The sequence below is a fragment of the Carcharhinus amblyrhynchos genome, chromosome 14, assembly GCF_965287045.1.
Source record: "Carcharhinus amblyrhynchos chromosome 14, sCarAmb.v2.hapA, whole genome shotgun sequence".
Classification (NCBI taxonomy): domain Eukaryota; kingdom Metazoa; phylum Chordata; class Chondrichthyes; order Carcharhiniformes; family Carcharhinidae; genus Carcharhinus; species Carcharhinus amblyrhynchos.
This window is the reverse complement of record NC_137337.1, coordinates 74568691-74590130: the sequence shown is the minus strand read 5'-3', so window position 1 is coordinate 74590130 and position 21440 is coordinate 74568691. Positions and strand designations below refer to the sequence as shown.

Here is a 21440-nt window from a genome sequence, read left to right as displayed (position 1 = left end):
CAAGGGGGCTATGCACCTTTGCACCCCCCCCCCCCCCCCCCCCCCCCCGGGGTGGGTGTGGGGGGCGGGGGGATCTCCTCAACTGATTCCCATCTTTGCATAGCGTGGTGAAACTCTGAATGTTCAGCGAGGGGAGATCACATGGTGGCGGGACCTCGGTATTGAGGTTCAAATGTACGTACAGACGAGATTCTCGTGCTCTGCGGGGGAGGGTGAACATTGTCATGTCGTTTCCGAGGAGCGCGCAAAATCAGGAAATGCGATCTTGCTGACCCGTTTCTCCATTCTCGCCGCATTTTCTGCTTGCGTTACTGGGGCTGTAAATCACCCTGACAATAGCGTAAAAAGAAAGGTAGTTTTTAAAAAAAAAATGTTGACCATCTTAGCAGAATAAATTTTAATAATGATCAAGGATTTTTATTAATATTTAATATCATTACAGAAAATGTTATGGTACAGTGTTGTTAAATGTCTTTCATTGCTAGGAATTACCACGATTGCTGGTACACTATTATCTGTACAATATCAACCTTTGTATTACTGTACACTTTTTTTTTAAATTGGTAAAAAGGCTGTCAGCACTTAAGGGAGCAATTTCTTTGTTCAAATGAGAGTATTCCAATTCCTGTCCAACTAGGTGGGCAGCTGAGACAGACGGCTGCTGACACGCTTCCCAGTCAATGGCACTGAAAGGGCAAAGTACCAAACCTGTCCATTCCAGCCACTCTGCTGTTGGCACTGAGCACATGAACACAAGATACAAGATAAAGAACAAGCAAAGCTCTTTGTGAAGCAATTATGTTGCGTACTAATAAGGATAATAGCTGTGTTTATCTAAGCTGGTATAAAGTAAGCAGACAGCCTTGCTAGTAGCATAAGTATCTGTATCTGAGGATGAGAGAACACAAGTTTTAGCAGGCACCTACTGCTGTCTATCAAAAGCTACTGCTATTAGACCTAGCATTAAACACACAAAGCAACTGCAATGAAAGAGAAACTTTGCTCTGGATATGATACAGAATGGATTCAATGCATTTCTTTTTACTGCCTCCCACTTCACTTACTTTATCTGATTTCTTTTTTTTTTGAAATTACTTCAAGATGTCAACAACACTTGTCAATTTTATCCAAATCATTAAAAATTAGCTGTGCCGTTCCGTATTACAGGATACAGTCAATTAAATGTAGACATGCACCGACGCTGCTTCTGTGGCTACATCATAGTCTTCCGATCACCATGACGTCTACCACTTCACCCTTATGGAGCTCCACGTACTGCTCTGTCTTTGGAGGTAGCATCAACAGTCCATTGGCACTACGCATACTCATCAGGCGACTGCTCATCTGATTCCCTGGGCGGGGGAGGGGGAAATCATAACAGATAGTTTTAAATTCTTCCTTGGCAGTGTGCAACATCAGGCTGTTTACTCAAGCCACTGAATGACGACATCACGACTACTGCTGGGTCAAGGCTGCGTCTGCATGATTGATGGCACGGTGGCACAGTGGTGAGCACTGCTGCCTCACAACACCAGGGGCCTGGGTTCGGTTTCCAGCCTGGGTCACTGCCTGTGTGGAGTCTGCATGTTCTCCCTGTACCTGCGTGGGTTTCCTCTGGGCGCTCTGGTTTCCTCCCACAGTCCAAAGATGTGCACATTAGGTGGTTTGGGCCATGTTAAATTGCCTCTTAGTGTCTCAAGATTTGTAGGTTTGGGGTAAATACGTGGACTTACAGGTACATGGCCTGCATGGGATGCTCTGTCGGAGGGTCGGTGCAAACTCGATGAGCTGAATGGCCTCCTTCTGCACTGTAGGGATTCTATTTTTTCTGTGACTGACTTTTGAGGAGTTGGAATCTTACTTGGTGCTGGTATAGAACACAGCGATAACGAGGTGCCACCCGGTGACATGGTAGGACGGGGTTGTTGGGGTTGAGTGGGGAAGACAACTGGGGTCTACAATCCAATCCTAGCAAAGCTGCCCATCAGCTCAGCCTCCTTCTCTCAGTTAAGACAGCGTGCTGAAGAGTTAGGTGTTAATGTTGGGAACACGTGGCAATGGATTGCGTGGTTGTAATTTGTAATCGAGACCAATTGCCACCAATTGGGGAAAATTGCATGTGTATAAAAACCAGTCCACACCGGGTGCAGGGGGAAATAAGAGGAGTCTTTTCTCTGTAGTCGCAGGAATAAACCTGAATTAAGGAAGAGATTGGCTTCAGATTCGTCCTTTCCTCAAGAAATGACCAGTGACTTTAACATTAGCTCTCATTGAATAATCAGCCTCATTGACCTCTCTACTCCAGCACGGACACCAAATATCACTCGCTCCAGCCTGAAAGAAGCCAGACACGTAAACCATAGAATCCCTACAGTGCAGGAGGAGGCTATTCAACCCATCGAGTCTGCACTGACAACAATCGCATCACCACCCTATCAACCTCACATATTTACCCCACTAATCCCTCTAACCTACACATCCCAGGACGCTAAGGGGCAATTTAGCATGGCCAATGCACCTAACCAAGTTCACTGCTGCAGTCAACTTCACGGCTGCTCATCAATGAGGTATTTATCCTACTCTGAGGTTGGAGCAAGTGGCAAAGTTTAGTGAGGATATCTTAGGAGAATCCTCAGCAGGCTTAGCCTCTTGGTGACAGCTCTTCTCTGCTCTTTTCACCCTTCCTCTTCCAGCGACTTGTCTTGCTCCATACGATCTCTGTTCATTCTCCAAACTCAGTGGGAATGCCTTCTCCTACACTCAAGTCTAAAAACAACTGGACTGTGCAGAAACCTTTTAAGTCAGTAAACATTAATACGAACATGCGGATTAGGAGCAGGAGTAGGCCACTAGGTCCCTCAAGCCTGCTCCGATATTCAGAAAGGTCAGGGTTGATCTGACCGTGACTTCACGTTGCTTCATCAGTATCTGAGCCTTGCAGACTTTTGCAATTTTAAACAACTATAGAAAGTAGCAAGAAGCTGCACAATTGCAACAAAAGCCCAAAGAAAATTAAGAAGCAACTTCCTCCAAAATGGCTGATGTCTGTGGGGTATAACTGAGAATCATTACAATTACTGGATGATTCAAATTCAAATTAGACAAAACTCTTTTCGATGCCATACAAAAGTCAATTCCAAATGTTAGATCTTTGTAATGGTGCCTTAGCGGTCTATTTTCTTTTTGTGTACTGCTAGTTCCTCAATTGTAATTCCAAATTATCATTCAGTAATTGCCTCAAGAGTCTCACCTGTACTCTGTGCCCAAGGCAATGGTTCCTGATGGTGCCAAGTCAGAATACAGCGATGGTATTCAGGCCGTGGATCAAGTTTCACATCACAGGACAACTGTGGAATGAGAGGGTCAAAATGAAACGATCACTAACACATCAACACAAGATGGCTGGTCACATTCAGCTGGAGATTTAATCCAGCCTTTCCCTACCTAAACTGTGCAATTTATGACCCAAGGGTAGCTAATGGAACATCCTTAAATATCATATTCACTTGATTCATCAGTGTATTTAAATAAAAGTCAGAGGTAGGACATCAACCTGGACAACACACAAAATGATATAACAGATATCAAAAATGCACTATTGTACAAGTTAACAAGTTACAAGGGGTAGCACGGTGGTTAGCACTGCTGCCTCACAGCACCTTGGAACCCAGATTCGATTCCCGGCTTGGGTAACTGTCTGTGTGGAGTCTGCATGTTCTTCGTGTCTGTGTGGGTTTTCTCTGGGTGCTCCGGTTTCCTCCCACAGTCCAAAAGACATGCTGGTTAGGTGCATTGGCCATGCTAAATTCTCTCTCAGTGTACCCAAACAGGCGCTGGAGTGTGGCAACTTAGGGATTTTTACACGAACTTCATTGCAGCGTTAATGTTATCCTACTTGTGACACTAATAAATAAAAACACTTCAAGAAAAACTTCATAAAAACTTAAGGTTAGGGCATTATTTTTAGGTATACGTAAGAAGTGGTTTCCATCAGTGTCGGGGAAGACAAAGGGAGTCTGTGCCTGTGTTCTCTGGGTCTTATGAACACACTGACGTTAAGGAAATACTGTCAAGATTCCTCCTTTACTCAGGGAATGAGCAGTGGGTTGTAACAAAGTGGCATTGGTAAACCATGGTCTGGTCAATTGTAGCCAAGGGTGCAAAGAGGGTGAGGAGTGATATTGCACCATAGCTACAGTCAAAGCAAATGATGCCGCGACAATGGTTAGCTTTGGGAAGATGCCTGTGTGGAAATTCGTAACGCTAACTAGAATGGGCCAGGAAAGAATCTCATCTGGACACTGGCCATCACTTTTGGAAGAGGAGAGAGGGAAAAGATTGAGAATAAATGCATTGAGTTTTGAAATATTTTTTCACTAAGCTTGTAGGGTAGGGCACAATGTAATAACATGAAATGTAGCTTAATATATCAGTATCTTTGCATTATGATAATGTATCCTGCATGGTGGAGGTTAGTGGATGGTTGGGACGAGATCATTACGATTTTAAGTAGGAGGGGTTAGGTAAATACAATTTAAGAAGCATCAGAGGGTTTGTCTAAGAATTATAGTTAGTGTCGAACTAACATGTCTGCTTTTTGGCTGTTAGCCTTCTGTTAAGGTGTGATGTCTGTAACTGTGCAATCTTGTACTCAAGTGGCACTTACATTCTAGTGGGAATGGAGTTTTGTGGTTTGACATTGCCATCAACTGGTGTAGTTGCATAAATGCACGAAGATCACATGGTGATAATCTCAGAATTGAAAGGTTTAGAGTAAATGAGCTGACATTGTCCATTAAGATGTATAAATTGGGTCAAAATTAGTGCTTCTTTGGCATTTTGTGCCAAGAACATGCCTGGATTGGTTGGTGGTTCACAGACTGAGTGGGTATCTCCTACAGGAGTTGTATAGGTGTTTAAGCTTGCTTCTATTTTAGTCTGAAAACGAATAAGTTGAATGATTGTGAGTGTCCAAACCTATGCAGCTGAGATTAATCTACTTGGTTGATAAAACAAAGACAAGATATGTAGTGTGGGGGAATGGACTTTGGTGAGCTGTGTGGTTAAACAATGTGCCTCAGCACCTGTTGAAGTTTCTATTTCCCACTGCTGCGCTGTGACCTTTTGGAATGAGTTATGGGTGGCATGGTGGCAAAGTGATTAGCACTGCTGCCTCACAGCGCCAGGGACCCAGGTTTGATTCCCAGCTTGGGTCATTGCATGTTTTCCCAGTGTCTGCATGGGTTTCCCCTGGGTGCTCTAGTTTCCTTCCACAGTCTGAAAGATGTGCTGGTTAGGTGCATTGGCCATGCTAAATGCTCCCTCAGTGTACCTGAACAGGCACTGGAACGTGGCAACTAGGGGATTTTCACAATGACTTCATTGCAGTGTTAACGTAAAGCCTAACTGTGACACTAATAAAACTAAATTCTAAATTTAATTCACTTTATGAGCAGTTGTGTTGCTGCGAATTGAATAAAGAAAGAAAAGAACTCTTTTCACAACCAGTGGACAGTTTAGACTTTTATCTTCCCATTCGAAGATGGACTTGACCCCAGGTCCGCCTGTTGGAAAGATCTGCATTGTAGCTCATAGCGCCAGCAAGCTTTGGGAAAGGTTTTTTTCACTATTTTACCAAGTTATAAGGAGGACTTGTGAAACAATTTGACCTACCCTGGCTTTGATGATGGTGGGTCGAGGATCAAGGATGCCTTGCATTTTCCTCAGTGCGGGGATTACAAAGAGATTGCAGGTAACAACTGCTGACACCGGATTTCCTGGAGGGATATCAGATTGGCATGAAACAACAGCACCGGATTACAAATAATTAACTGTGGCATGCAAAGGGAATCATGCCCTGAACCAAGCAGGCAAACTGCTGCAACTCCAAAAATCAATTGAAGGCACAGTTGGAGAACTAATCTTCCCCGTTCTTTACTTCCATGTATTTTCTTATGGTTAGCCCGTTTTTTTTTTGCTGTGATGATTGATGCTGAAACACTTGCTACAGTGCCATCTGGACTGACTTGTTATTCGTGGCAGGGCTTCCATTAGTGTTTGTGAGACAACAAGAGCAACACATCACTGAGACAAAGCAGCAGGGAGCTGTGAAGCTTCCACTCCAGACCGCAGAAGGTGACTCCCCAATTTAATTTTGCTTTTGCCCACGCTGAAATGGGTCGGCTCCGAACACTTTACCTACTGAACTGACGTTGGCCGAAGCTCAGAGCACGGGCCAACTTGGGAGTTAATTCAAGAGCCCCTGCTTGAATCCAAAGAAAACTTCAATTGGGTTCAAAACTGCCTCCACCATTTCTGTTTTCCTCAAGTGAGGTAGCAGGACTAACTAAAACAGGAAGGTTAAGTGAATATATTGCACCTGGCAACTGCAAGACACTACATTACAAGTTTTGCTGTGTTACTGCAGTTGCCTGTTGTGTAACTGATTGCACAAAGTAGATTATAATTAATACAGCCATAAGAAATCCTTGGGCGTCGCACAAACAATAGAACGTCCAAGATTTCCTTTTCATAAATAATAAAACCAATTGCTGTGAAACCGTCACAATGGGAATGAGTTACAAAGGGTGTCTTTTTTTGGTGAATAAAAATGGACTAATTTTGCTTGATGTTCAAAATATCATATAAGCTTCAGCATTACCCACGTTGAAGTTCACAACATCAAGAGCTTTCATTGAACAACACAGGCCTCTATAAGCTAAATATTGTACTAAGCTTTTAACTAGAGGACATGCATGCCTCAGAAACTGCTATGTGTCCACAATAGTGTTTTTAACTCTACGAGATTTACATCATCCAAGCTAGAACAGACAATGCTTTTGGCGTAGAACAAAACATTATATCAACACACATTTAATTGTTCAAGCAAATCATGTGAATTAGGAGGAATTACAGACCAATTCATTGAAAGAAAACCAGAATTATCAAACTGAATTTGTATTAGTCACGCTTGAAGGTAAGTCCTAGAATTATTTTATTTTGAGAAATGTCTCCATTCTGAAGAGTTACAACCTGCTAACATTGATAGTTCCAATTTTATTTGACTCGCGCTGTGCAACGATGAGCTCAGACGAACAGCAATAGGCAGCATTTTGCTGCCTGCTTTGGTTGGTTTTTGAAATATTTTGCAATGCATCAACATTGAATATTCACTGAAGAGTTCTCATCACACAACAATTGCTTTTCTGTTGCAAAATCATTATTGACGTGCATGGGGAGCCAGGTTGGTTCACAAAATCTTCTAAAAAATTGCATAATCCATGTTTAATTCTAATACTGTATTCATTCTTGGTGGATTTCAGGGCATTGGATAATGTGGCAGGTAAAAGGAGGCAAGAATGATAAGTTTTACATGTTGTCTCTTTACAGCACAGCTTGTGGACCAGGAGGAACATTCAGGCTCAGACAACTTACCTGCTTCCCTCCCTATGATCAGCAACCCCCCTGCCCCTGTCCCCCCCCCAAACACACAATCTCTTTTCTTTTCATTCATTCATGGCTCATGGGTGTCATTGGTTGGCCAGCATTTATTGCTCATCACAATAAATGGAGCTGTGAAGCTTCCACTCCAGGCCGCAGAAGGTAACTCCCCAATGTGACTTTGTCTGAGGGCAGTTGAGAGTCAACTACATTGCTGTGGCTCTAGAGTCACATGTAGGCCAGACCAGGTAAGGACAACGGATTTCCCTCCCTCAAGGGCATGAGTGAACCCCATGGCGTTTTCCGACAATCGACAATGGTTTCATGGTCATCAGTAGATTCTTAATCCAGAATCCAAATTCAACCATCTGCTGTGGTGGGATTCGAACCCGGGTCCCCAGAACATTAGCTGAGTTTCTGGAGTATTAGTCTAGCGATAATACCACAGGGCCATCACCACCACACCAATCTCCGCTCAACCTCTACAATCTCAGATTTCTTCCAATTTCTTCCTATCTAAATACTCATGTGTCCCCCCCAATCTCCCCCATACCATAATCACAATTACCCCCACCTCATTATCATAACCGCCCTCTCTGTACTCCCTGGCTCTGGCCTTGTGCCACAGACAAACTAAACCTTTGCAAACCGGTATGTCAAAGTTTCACGTCCAGAGTCCCTCCCCAGGGCTCCCTCCCAGCAAGTACTGGGGCTGTCAAGTCTCTGACGATACTGTTTTATAATCAGGCCTCTAAGTGGTGTGGGTGGTAATTCCAGCCTATTATTAACAGCACCATGGGTATACCTACACCACATGGATTTCTTCACCAGTTCAAGAAGGCAATCCACCAGTACTTTCTCGTGGGGAATTAAGGGTGAACACCAAATACTGGCCTTGCACTAGCACTAATGTCCAATCAGAGAATTAAAAAAAAGAACTTTTCCTCCATAACCAGTGGAAATGGCTAGGCCTCTAGTTGGGGGTCCCTCACTGATGCTATTAGCCAAGATCAGTACTTCTTCCTCATATGAGTTCACAATCACTGGCTCATCATAATGAAGAGCTGTGTAAAGCTTTTAATTTCACTTAATTCATTGGCAGAACAAAACTTAGCTAAAAGTGAGATTATCTTGTGATTAAATACATTAAAGGGTCATTATGTTTTACAACACCAGGTTAAAGTCTAACAGGTTTATTTGGAATCACAAGCATTTGGAGTGCTGTTTGTTCACGAGATGAGTGAGTCACCTGATGAAGGAGCGGCACTCTGAAAGCTTGTGAGATTTCTCACTGTGCCCACCCCAGTCCAACACTGGTATCTCCACATCACTATCATCTTTTGCTCATTACGTCTTTGCAACACACATTTGAAACCTGATGTGTGGCAATCCTGAACCCTTCACAAAACCGACCCTCGTGTTTGCTTGGAGCGCAGAAAGCAATGCAAATTTAGTTTTTCTTGTCTTGAGGCAAAATTGAACCTCAAAACTCATGATCTACCTTATATTCCAAAATCTTTCTGCCCTGGAGTTCAAATATAGGTGTCAACCACCATCTGTTCAGCCAGAGAAAGTTTCACAGGCAGCAATGCTTTGTGATGTGCCTTGCAAACTTCAAAAAATTGTTGCGTTTCATTAGCTTGTACACTTACATAAATGTCATTTTTGTTCCTGTTATAATCTTGCAGAGGTTTTGGTTCCACGGTTGTACTGGAGAAATTGGGCTCTTGCTCGTGGTAAGCCACCTCCATCCCATCTATACTGAGCCCAGGAGCAAGAGGAAGGACTCAATACAAGGAAGCACTGGGCTGGATCTTGCTGGAGAGAGGCATCTCTTGGCATACCCAGTTAGCTACATTTTTCTCTGCAACCTAGAGTTTAAAAATCCTTTGCGCTTTGGTTGCTTGGGAGTGCAGGTTAATAAAGGTGCAGCAAGGTCTACAGGACACCCTTAACCTCAGTGAAGAGTGAGACTGGCAGTCTATCGCCTTAACTAATGAAGTTCAAGGATTGAGAAAGAACCAAAAGATGACTGAAGTTGAATTAGGTATAGAAAGTGAAATGGAGAAAGGGAATTACAGATTGGATTGAGAAGGAGAAAAAGGAGAGAAAAAAAGGACAAATAGATGTAACATTCCTAAAATTTTCAAGAACAATTTCCTAAGGAATGAGACTTTACAGTTCATTATCTAGGCCAGAGAGGTTGAGTGGCACTTTCTTAACATTATCACGCAGTAAAAAGGTGCATACGTTATTAATTATTACACATTGCTTTCAGTGGTGAGGTTAATGCATACTTAATGTGCAAAATCAACATGTTCTTAAAAAATGGGAAGGTTTAGGATGAAATGCTGTTTGTGCAAAGCAAATGGTGAAGAACTTAATTGACCAGCGCGTTCTGGAGACTCACCACCACGGTGTATTTCTTAATCCTCCAAACTTGCCGGCTGATTTAAGCAATAATAACTGTGTGGGTTGTTGGAACACCATTATTTAGTCAACCAGAACCCAGCCCAATACTTCACTGCACAGATGCGTGCCTTGTAAAACACTCATCATGGGAGAATTTTTGAACATATAGTGTGACGGTACTCACAGATACTTCACCGAGTTTACCAAGACTATTCTATCAGTAATGGTGTCCTGGAGATAAGTTGCCATGTCAACCCCAAGATACTGAAGAAACAATTGTTGTGTGAAAGAGGCTAACCCATAGGTTCGCTAGGCTTGCATGAAAGTATTTGAAAAATGTTAATTTGTTTCCTTTGGCATCCATCAACTCAAAGCTTTCCATCAACCAAAGTGTTATGATACAATGTCTTGTCCTACGAAGGTTTTAGTCATTTCAGAAATTAGGCCCAATACTTTTTTTCAGAACACCTTCCAGAAGTCACAGCACTTTCACGTTATACAATTTCATTTCTTGCAAAGGCTGGACAACAGTTTATTTCCACAGAGAAATAAAATATAAACTCAATGATGGGCGCACAGCTCAATTATCAGTCTAGGCTCCTTGTATTTTGAGTTAGTAACGTTACATGTTTGAACACATGGGAGAAACTACACAACATCCTGGGCCTGTATGGGCAGCAGGAACCAGTGCTTAAAACTCAGAAGTTGTCCTGCCATTCCAAGGTCGAACCACTATGTTTCAGGTTTAAGGGGGCCTGGCTGAGTTGTGGATTTTTCCACGTGGATGAATCAAGTTCCAGTTTGTTCTCATTCCAATTTCCGGACAGGAAAAGAATAATTCTGCTAAATCCCAACTTTTAAAACTAGAAAGGTGAAAATTTGCCACATTTACTCATTCCAAAATCCTCTTTTGAGTTCCGACACCACAAACACCAATCACCTACACACAGATTAGACAGATGCTCAATTTTGTGGCCTTCCTCTTTGCTGTTTTCCACTGATGGGAACAGGAGTAGGATGTTCAGCCCCTCAAGCCTGTTCCAGCGCCACTTAAACATGCCTAATCTGTGGCCTAACTCCGTATCCCTTTGGCCCAAATCCCTTCGCTTAACAAAAAAAAACCTTCGCAACTGATCGACTGTGAGTTGTTTAGGAAGAGTCAAAGAAAGACTTGCCAAAGTATTTTCTTTCTCTCCCTCTGAAGAAATGTTTGGACTCTTCTTAGAGCATCCTGCCCCAGGCTGACCGAGATTCAAGCTTATGCCTGGCAACAATCATCAAACTACTTCCATTTATTTTGTTAACACATTCCATGATAGAGAGAAGGACAGCCAAGGGATATGGAAGGACCAAATTAATTTGCTTGCCAGTCGTAAACTTCTGCTGAAAATGTTTTAGCAAATGACGGTGACCAAATAAAATTCTATTCCCAGAAGGCAGATGATGTTTGGAAAATATTTGCCATTCCGCACAGCAATACATCTATGATACCTTTTCCCACACTACATTAATCATACAGCAAGACTACTGTAAGACATATTACATCGAGTTCTTGCTACAAATCTTAAACATCTGAAATACGTGCCAAGTTGGTAGAAGACTGTTGGACAATCCCGGGTAATATTTTCACTTACATGCCATAACTGGTGTCCACCCAGTGGCATTTTTGTATTAATACTCCAGATTGGAGAATGGCTAGAATCAGGCTTGCAGCTTCATTCTGTGTCGTGGGTGGGAGAATTTAGAGGTCCAGCTACAGCCAAGTTTTTAAAAAATTCCTTCATGGGACATGGGTATCGCTGGCTGGCCAGTATTTATTATCCATCCCTAGTTGCCCTTGGAGGACAGTTCAGAGTCAACCACATTGCTGTGGCTCTGGAGTCACATGGAGGCCAGACCGGGTAAGGACAGCAGATTTCCTTCCCCAAATGACATTAGTGAATCAGACGGAGTCTTTCCCGACAATCGACAATGATTTCTAAATTCCAGATTAAAAAAAAAATTCAAATTCCACCATCTGTCGTGGCAGGATTCGAACCCCAGACCATTAGCTCAGTTTCTGGATTGATAGTCTAGCGATAATACCACTAGGCCACCCTTCTCCCAATGGGAAACCGGCAGATGGTGGGCCAGACACATTTTCCAAGGGAGGGTTGGAAATTTGAAGGCATTATTATTAAGAGAGAGTTTGCAAACACTTGTGATAATATCTGGAAAGAATATGAGGAGAAATCCATTATTATGAAAGTGGAATTTGAAATCATTTGCGAGGAAGCTGGAGTTCAAGATGGCTCATGGTATAAGAATCATTTGGGGAGATTTTGAGGGGAGATCCACAGACATTCACTCGGGTTCAGAGTGGAGAGTGTATTTGACGACAGCCAGTCTGTGCGCCTTTCGCATTGACTGGCTGAAAAGCAAAACTGGCAGGAGGCTTGGAGGTACGTTGCATAGCATCAGGCAACCTGGATGGGCCCTCAAAACAGGGATAACTGGGAAAGCTAGGTTATGAAAGAGATCTTGGAATACAAAGTATTTGTGTGAGCACATGAAGTACTGGCTATAATATATACTGAATAGTTTATTTAGTGGTAATTCATTGCCACAAAAAAAAAGTTTGTGATACTGTAATACCCATCACGTGATGCCATATACCTTCAGATCCTACGTCACCATCAGCCTCAACCGCGCCCGCTGCGTAATTGCAAAAAAAAGTTAAAAACGAATGTTATTTTCAAATAAACTATTCAATATATATTACAATCAAACAACAAATAGCTTGCGGTGACTTTTAAGGCTTCAATTCAAAATCAGGGGGCACTGCTGGTATTCTTCAACCTCATTTTTAGTGATTCGCAGCATCAGTTCTGCTCAGCTGAATTGCAGCCTTGTAACTCACTGCCAGCTATCCTATACACAGAGTATATTAAAATGTTATGATCTTTTTGTCCAATGATTCCAGTGCCAAAGTATTTTTTTTTACGTCAAATAAAATTTCACGTTAAAATCCAAATCGTAAGGTACTTGAACTTGTCTTTTATTTAAATTTAGTTGGTAATTTTCCAGAAAAGCCTGAATTGATGCTTAATGCTTGAAGCTATATAGCCACTGCACATAGATAATATGCTGGATGTTTGGTTGACAATGTTCAAAACAACAACTGGGTTAAGACTGATTTCATTTCCAAGTGAAGGCGGCAAACTGGTGACTTTTTGCTCAACTTTTGAGCATGATGTGAAAGGAGCCGTACTTAAAAGATGAAGTAGAAATCAAAAGGAAAGCCGTCAGTTGGTTTGACGATGAACGCTGCATAAAATAACACAACTTGAAGAATGGTGAGTCGTTATAGTGACGTGACACAATTATGCTTTCATGACACTAATGATGTGATATGAATTAAGCGGCGCATTTGTTAACCGGTGAAATCAAAGCAGGTGGGTCATCAAGGATGGACACAATGAGTTTGCATTATGTTATCCATGTTCTATATTGCTAAGTAGAAATGAGATCATTTTGGGGAAGGGTTGCGCCATTTCACTACAGGTCCCATTAGCTGGTACACCAGCACAGTGTAGGAATCTCAAGCACACAATCATTAACCAACTGTCCACAAAACAGAATTTCAAGTAACAACTCAGGTTGCCCTATACTCTAAGCAAACAGACATGAAACCATAGCCTTAAAATAAGATTACAATTCATTTCAACAAGTATTGCCGAGTACACAGATTTACAGGGCTCTGGACTCCTGAAGCTGTCACACGGAAAGGAGTAAGTCATACTTCCGATTGAACTGAACATATAATCTCTACAAAAAGTAACAGCCTTTGAGATAAATCAACTGTCCAAAACTGATCTGTGGAATTGGAACCCCCATAAGGCTGCAAATAGTACACAAAACTGTGGACAATTTTATACTGAGTATCAGTAGCACATCTTACCTTAGACATAACAACTAACGGTACATTTTAAATGGGTCACAATTCTAAGTTACATGATATTCTGCCAAGAGATTAGCCGGTCTGTTACCTGGCAGTGCAAAGATGATCTTTCTGATGCCATCGATATCCAAAGTTGCAAAAGTTGTTGGGAGACTGTGGAGGGAAGTATGGGTGTTTTAATGTCTAGATTTGACTCAAAAGCCACACAAATGGCTCATTAAAAATATTTTTATTACTTCTGAATTTCAAGTGTTTGAAATAAATTCAATTCCACTAAACATAGGAACAGGATAGATATTCTGGTCATCATTGTGTTTTGCCATCAAATTATTCGTTTCTGGCTGATCTGTACCTTAATCCATTACATTTTTAGAGATGGATCATGTCTGGTTCATGTTTTTTGCTGTCAAAACCAACCTTACAAACACAAGATGCCTTTTAAGTGCAATAAACCCTGACTTATTGGAGTGGCATTCACACCAAAGTTATTTTTACCAGGTTCTCAACCAGATGCCACCAGTTAACAGCTTTTTTCTACTTCCTGAAACTGAAAGCTATATTCTAAAACATATGAATTAGATATTCACAACAATAAGCAGAGTGTGGAGACTCCATGCATTCCAAGGTCTGTTGAAGAAATACTGATTTTTATTTATAATTTTTTGTGAACACCTGGGATGCAAATTCAATGAATGAAAGTGATGAGGATTCTCATTTTGTTGTCTCACATTGCTTTAATTCTGCAGCCTGAGGGAGGAAAGAAATTTTCTCTTAAGCCTCCTGTCAGGAGATTGAATTAACAAGTGGTCCACAGCGACTCAGAGTGATTTTTCCAACCTCCTTACACATGACTAGCTAATGGAAAAAAACAAGATTGGAACAGAAAAATAGAAGCAAAATAACCAGTTAATTTACATCTATCTAAGCTGCTGAGTGGTTTGCAACTCTCCATTTATAATTCACTTGGAAATTCCCATGTCAATTTCTCTCAATTGCAAAATCCACTGTAAACATCTCAGCAGGTCTGACAGCGTCCGTGGGGAGAGAATCGAACCAACATTTCAAGTCTGGATGACTCTTTGGGTCCCCAAGTCTCAGATTATTTCCTTCCAACCCCTGGCATGTTAACGGACTCAATTAGCTTTCCATAGCTGACACCAGCCCTTCTTATCGCAATATTGACTCTGGAACAGTGCTATGTGATAATCTAATATATCCAAATGGAGTACTTAACTGTATGTCAATCAAGCATGACATAAAATTGTAGATTTTTCCAGATACTGTGACAACGCTTGCACAATAAGATGAAACCAGGATTGCAGCTTTTCTGAGGATCAATTTATTGTGGAGATTACTGTTAATTTCCATTCACTTTTGGATTTTCAGAATCGTGTAAGCAAATACATGGTGAGCTGTTAACTCTCATGCTTTGGAGCATTCATTGAATCCCTATAGTGCAGAAGCAGGTCATTCGGCCCATCAACTCTGCACCAACCATAATCCCACCCAGACCCTATCTCCTTAACCCCACATATTTACCCTGCTAATCCCCTGTCACTAGAGTTAATTTAGCGTGGTTAATCCACCTAACCAGCACATCTTTGGACTGTTGGAGGAAATTGGGAGCACCCTGAGTAAATCCACACAGATATGGGGAGAACGTGCAAACTCCACAGACAGTGACCTGGAATTGAACCTCGGTCCCTGGCACTGTGCTAACCACTGTGCCGCCCAACGAGTGGTGATGTTATATGACATTCATGACAATAAAGTCACATCTCTCTTTATTTGTTAATCATCTCTCTGGGACAGATAAACTAATCTGTCACTTGTAAGATCAGAAGCTGAATTAACTTTAGGTCAATGGGATTAATGATTGGTGGGCTTGTGTGGAATTAATTTTGCAATCCTAATCCAGTTCCTGGTGACTCATATCTGGAGCATGAAATTGCAATTTGGAAATTAAAATTGACCAAGATAGAGCTGAGGTAGATTGGAGGGAAATTCTGTTTGATCAATTCAATTCTTTATTGAAGAGCCCCTGATGTTGACAGCAGGTGTCAAACGCAGATGGAGTCAATCAGGGGACACTGTTTCTCCTGGCAGGAGGGCTGGTATCCAGAGGGCAAAGATTTAAGGCAATTGGTTTGAGAATGGAGGAATGAATCAGGAGTAGCACAGCGGTTAGCACTGTTGTCTCACAGCACCAGGGACCCGGGTTCAATTCCGGCTCTTGACACTGTCTGTGTGGAGTTTGCACATTCTCCCACGTGTCCGCGCGGGTTTCCTCTGAGTGCTCCGATTTCCTCCCACAGTCCGAAGATGTGTAGGTTAGGTTGATTAACATGCTAAAGTTAATGTGAGGGGGACCAGGAGGGTAAATATGTGGGGTTATGGGGATAGAGCCTGGGTGGGAGTGTTGTTGGAGCAGGCTCGATGGGCCAAATAGCCTCCTTTGTACTTTAGATTCTATGATAACAATATGGAGGGGTGGGTTGAGAGAAAAAAACTCCTTATTTCTGTGAGATCTGGAATGTGTTGCCATGGAAGCAGATTACATACTAACTTATAAAGGAGAATAAACTTGAAGGGACTATGGGGGAAAAAAATCAGGTGATGGGATTAATTGAATCATTGTGTGTGCGATGGAAAGCTTTCTGGTATTCGGACTGAATTTTCCTTGCTGTTACATCTCAATTGTGATTTATTTATACTTTGAGGATAATCTTCAAAATCTTCCATATTGTTAGACATGTCAGTAAGATCACCTTCCAGGCATCACCCCAAAGCCTCACCATCATCTACAAGGTACGATGTAGATGGGAATGGGATTCATTTACCTGGATGAGTGCAGCTCTAACAACACTTGTTTGACACCATCCAGGACAAAGCTATTTATTTGATTGGTATCCCATGCACCACAGCTTTACTCTCTCCACCAGTGGCTGCAGTGCATGTATCATCTACAAGGTGCACTGACACAGCTATCCAAAGCGCCGGTGACAGCACCTGTGAGCTGTGCCACTTGTAATGACTTATAATGATTCTATGAAGTCGAAAGCCATTGATTCCACAGCTGACCAACCAACCACCTACAGATTGAGCATCTTGGCTGCTCACGATGAGCTGCTATGTTAATATCAACCAAGCATGTTTGGAATCTGAGGTCAAATGAAGACAATTATTTTAAGTAGACAATTTAAAAAGTTCAGAAGTCATGGCCTTAGGGAGGATCCAGAGAAGGTTCACAAGAATTATCCTGGGACTGAAAGACTTGACATACGAGGAGCATTTGAGCACTCTGAGTCAGTACTCAAAGGAGTTTAGAAGGATGAGGGGTGGTCTCATTGAAACTTACAGAATACTGAAAGGCCTTGATAGAGTGGACGTGGAAAGGATATTTCCATTAGTAGGAGAGACAAGGATCCGAGGGTACAGCCTCAGAATAAAGGGAACTGAGATGAGGAGGAGTTTCAGCAGCAGAGGGTGATGAATCTGTGGAATTCACTGCCACAGAGGGCTGTGGAGGCCAAGTCATTGAGTGTAATTAAGATAGAGATAGTTTCTTGATTAGTAAGGGGACCAAAGGTTATGGGGTAAAGGCAGGAGAATAGGGTTGAAAAACATATCAGCCATGATCGAATAGCGGAGCAGACTCGATGGGCTGAATGGGCTAACCTACTACTACATTTTATGGTCTTATTTTAACAGCAGTGATGGGGCAGGACAGCGCATCTTACTGGAAGCAAGAATGAAACTCAGAACGAGTGGGAATGAAGTAAGAGACCATAATCCAGGAGCTGGATCAGTTGCCAACATAAATCTTGTTTTGAAAGAAAAACCTTTCCACCTTAATTAAACACAAAAATGCAGGAGGATGCCCGAGAATAAATGATGCTCAAAGCAGCAATGAGTAGGAGAGAGGGATCTGGAATGTGGGAAGCTCGCAGTCGCATAATGAAGAGTTTGGGCCGTTATTAATAAAGTGCATTTTGTGGGAATCAGCTGTAATGATGAGATTAGTTTCACCACATTAATCATAATGAACTTCAAGGTCTTCAGCCGTACTCCACAAATTGCATAAAATATTTATCCCAGGCATTCGAATTCTCTCCGAGTAAACAGCTGAGCTCCACTGTGTTCGTGGCATTAAAATAAACAATTTATTTGAGAGAAGCAACTTTTCTGCATACAGATTTTGGAACAATCTCTCAGAGACAAAGAGAAAAAAATTGTCGCAAAACAACGTGAATCTTTGATAAAGGCCACCCCCCTGTGTAAAGTTTAGCACATATTCTGCTTCTCATAGTTAAACAAAGGATGCAAAACATAGACATAGAAAACGTAGAACATTACAGCACAGTACAGGCCCTTCGGCCCTCAATGTTGTACCGATGTATGTCCAATCCGAAGATCAAGCTATCCCCTCCCTATAATTCTGGTGTGCTCCATGTGCCTATCCAATAACCGCTTGAAAGTTCCTAAAGTGTCCGACTCCACTATCACAGCAGGTAGTTTATCCTACACCCCACCACTCTCTGAGTGAAGAAACTACCTCGGACATCCCTTCTATATCTCCCACCATGAACCTTATAGTTATGCCTCCTAGTAACAGCTACTTCCACCTGAGGAAATAGTCTCTGCACATCCACTCTATCAATCCCTCTCATCATCTTATAAACCTCTATTAAGTCACCTCTCATCCTCCTCCGCTCCAAAGAGAAAAGCCCCAGCTCCCTCAACCTTTCCTCATAAGACCTACCCTCCAAACTAGGCAGCATCCTGGTAAATCTCCTCTGCACTCTCTCCAATGCTTCCACATCCTTCTTAGAATGAGGTGACCAGAACTGAACACAATATTCCAAATGTGGTCTCACTAACTTCCGGTATAGTTGCAGCATAACCCCAGGGCTCTTAAACTCAAACCCCCTGTTAATAACACACTACAAGCTTCTTCACGGCTCTATCCACTTGAGTGGCAACCTTCAGAGATCTGTGGTTATGAACCCCAAGATCTCTCTGTTCCTCCACATTCCTTAGAACTCTGCCGTTGACCCTGTAATCCGCATTCAAGTTTGTCCTACCAAAATTAATCACCTCACACTTATCAGGGTTAAACTCCATCTGCCACTTTTCGGCCCAGGTCTGCATCTTATCAATGTCTTTTTGCAGCACTCGGTCTGCATCCTATCAATGTCTTTTTGCAGCCTGCCAGAGCCCTCCATCTCATCCACTACTCCACCAATCTTGGAGACGTCAGCAAATTTACTAACCCACCCTTCAGCCCCTTCTTCCAAGTCATTGATAAAAATCACAAAAAGCAGAGGACCCAGCACTGACCCCTGTGGTACACAGCTGGTAACTGGCCTCCAGTCTGAAAATTTTTCCTCCAGCACCACCCTCTGTCTTCTGTGATACAGCCAGTTACTTATCCAATTGGCCAAATTTCCTTCTATCCCACACCTCCTTATCTTCTTCATGAGCCTAGCATGGGGAACCTTATCTAACGCCTTACTAAAATCCATGTATACGACATCAACAGCTCTACCTTTATCCACACACTTAGTTACCTCCTCAAAGAATTCAATCAAATTTTTGAGGCAGGACTTACCCCTCACGAAACCGTGCTGACATTGAGCTTTAGCTCAGTACAATGTGCTCTGTTACAATCTCAGCAGTGCTGTGACAGGGAGGGAGTTCCAGGACTTTGACCCAATGGTTCTGAAAGGATAGTAATGTATTTCCAAGGCAGGGTGGTGGTGGCTTGGAGGAAACCTTGCAGCTGGTGGTGTCCCCATGCATCTGTTGCCTTTGTCTTTTCAGGAATTAGAGGCTGTGGCGTTGGAAGGTGCTGTTAAACGAGCCTCAACAACTGCTGCCACCGGCAGAGGGAATGAGGATTTGGTGAATGAGCTGCCAACCCGTGCAGGCTGCTTTATCTTGGATGGTGTCGAGCTTCTTGAGTGTTATTGGAGCTGCACCCATCCAGACAAGTGAAGGGTAATCTTGTAAATGGTGGAGGCGCTTTTAGGAATCTTATTGAAAAATTTAAGATGGCGAATGGTATGGAATATTTTACATATTGTGGCGATATAATTCACAATTCCAATTTCAGAGAGAGGCTAATTCAGTACTGATGTCAGAAAGCTTTCCATCTCTCACACACACACACACACACACACACACACACACACACACACACACACACACACACACACACACACACAGAATGAAGATTTTCCAATCTCCAGACCATCAGAGATCAGATGTACAATCCAAGATGCACATTGGGATTCCATGAAAGTCCTGACATGGGGACCTCCATGAAAATTTACGAGCAGAATTGAACTTCCATTGTGCATTCCCCCTGCTTGCTGGAACTCTCTGCAAATGTCTCTGATTCTACATTGAAGTTGGAGACTTTAGTCAGTCTTGTGATACTTGGATAGTTATCCAGGAAATGTGACACAGAAAAATCCTAGTCAAACCCTTGAGCAGCTACAGAACTGATCCATTATCACTCACCTAATTCCACCTTCCCTCACCACTGCCACGGCCACCTCCAACTCATCTCGATCCGAACACCATCTGCCAGACACTCAAACTAACCCGCAGTCCCTCAACTGGACCCAAATGCTGTACCCAACACCCCTCCCACCACCCCGACTTAACCTTACCAGCCACTGATTTGAGCACCCCTCCTGACCCAACTACCCCTCCTCAACCCAATACCCCTAATCTCACCCACCTCACCACTTATTGACTTACCTCACCCACCCTGACCATTAACCTCAGCATCTTCCCATCCACCCCTGCACCCTACCCATGGCTCATTCATGGACTCAGTGAATGGGTGAGTCCATGAATGACCCTGGACATTTATAGTTACCATACAGCCAGATAGTGCTGTAAAAAGGATGCGTGTCTTGACTTCCCTACAGTATTACAGCTCTTTGCTGGAGTTTTTGAGGGACTCTGCATTTCTGGAGAGGCTGAGTTCAGAAGTTGTGGGTGGGGGTTGATGATATTTGAGTGATATTTTGTGGAGCAAACTGGCCCAACTCACTCAATGGTGTCGACATAAAATATTATTTTAAAATCTCCCGGACGGGCGTAGGGTAGATAGGATTAAGGAAGTGAATGGGTGGCTCAGGGATTGGTGTGGGAGGAATGGGTTTGAATTTATGGGGCATTGGCATCAGTATTGGGGTAGGTGGGACCTGTTCGGATGGGATGGGGTTGGTCTGAACCGTGCTGGGACCAGAGTCCTGGCGAATCGTGTAAAGAGGACTGTAGACAGGGCTTTAAACTAATTGGGGGGGGGAGGGTGTGAGGGTAGGTGACATTACGGGGTCTAAAGTTAAGGAGACGGTACAGGTGAGGATGTCCCAATAATAGAGGGAGTAGGGGTGTGAGTATGGTTGGCGGCGTTCCAGCAAATAGGGTCCAGGTGAAGGCTGGGATGAAGGCGCTTCATCTGAATGCGTGAAGCATTAGGAATAAAGTGGATGAGTTGGTGGCGCAGATCGACACAAATGGATATGATCTGGTGGCCATTACAGAGACGTGGCTGCAAGGTGACAGGGACTGGGAGCTGAATGTCCAGGGGTATCAAGTGTTTAGGAAGGATAGGCGGGAGGGAAAAGCG

General features: G+C 42.8%; 1 protein-coding gene across 18 annotated transcripts in view; it reads right to left on the bottom strand.

Annotated features, from left to right (window-relative positions):
• Positions 1–391: 391 nt before the first annotated feature.
• Positions 392–21440, bottom strand: part of LOC145352784 (gephyrin) — a 462622-nt gene continuing 441573 nt past the window's right edge. For 11 of the 18 annotated variants that reach the window (XM_080203106.1, XM_080203117.1, XM_080203118.1 and 8 more), the window contains 5 exons: positions 13881–13945; positions 12508–12546; positions 5674–5777; positions 3251–3347; positions 392–1352 (listed from right to left, as the gene is read on the bottom strand). In XM_080203106.1, the coding sequence (XP_080059232.1) occupies positions 1219–1352; positions 3251–3347; positions 5674–5777; positions 12508–12546; positions 13881–13945 (439 nt within the window). In that variant the 3' untranslated portion in view covers positions 392–1218. The remainder of the gene's footprint in view (positions 1353–3250; positions 3348–5673; positions 5778–12507; positions 12547–13880; positions 13946–21440) is intronic. The other 7 variants (XM_080203109.1, XM_080203123.1, XM_080203113.1 and 4 more) reach the window with 1 other exon arrangement.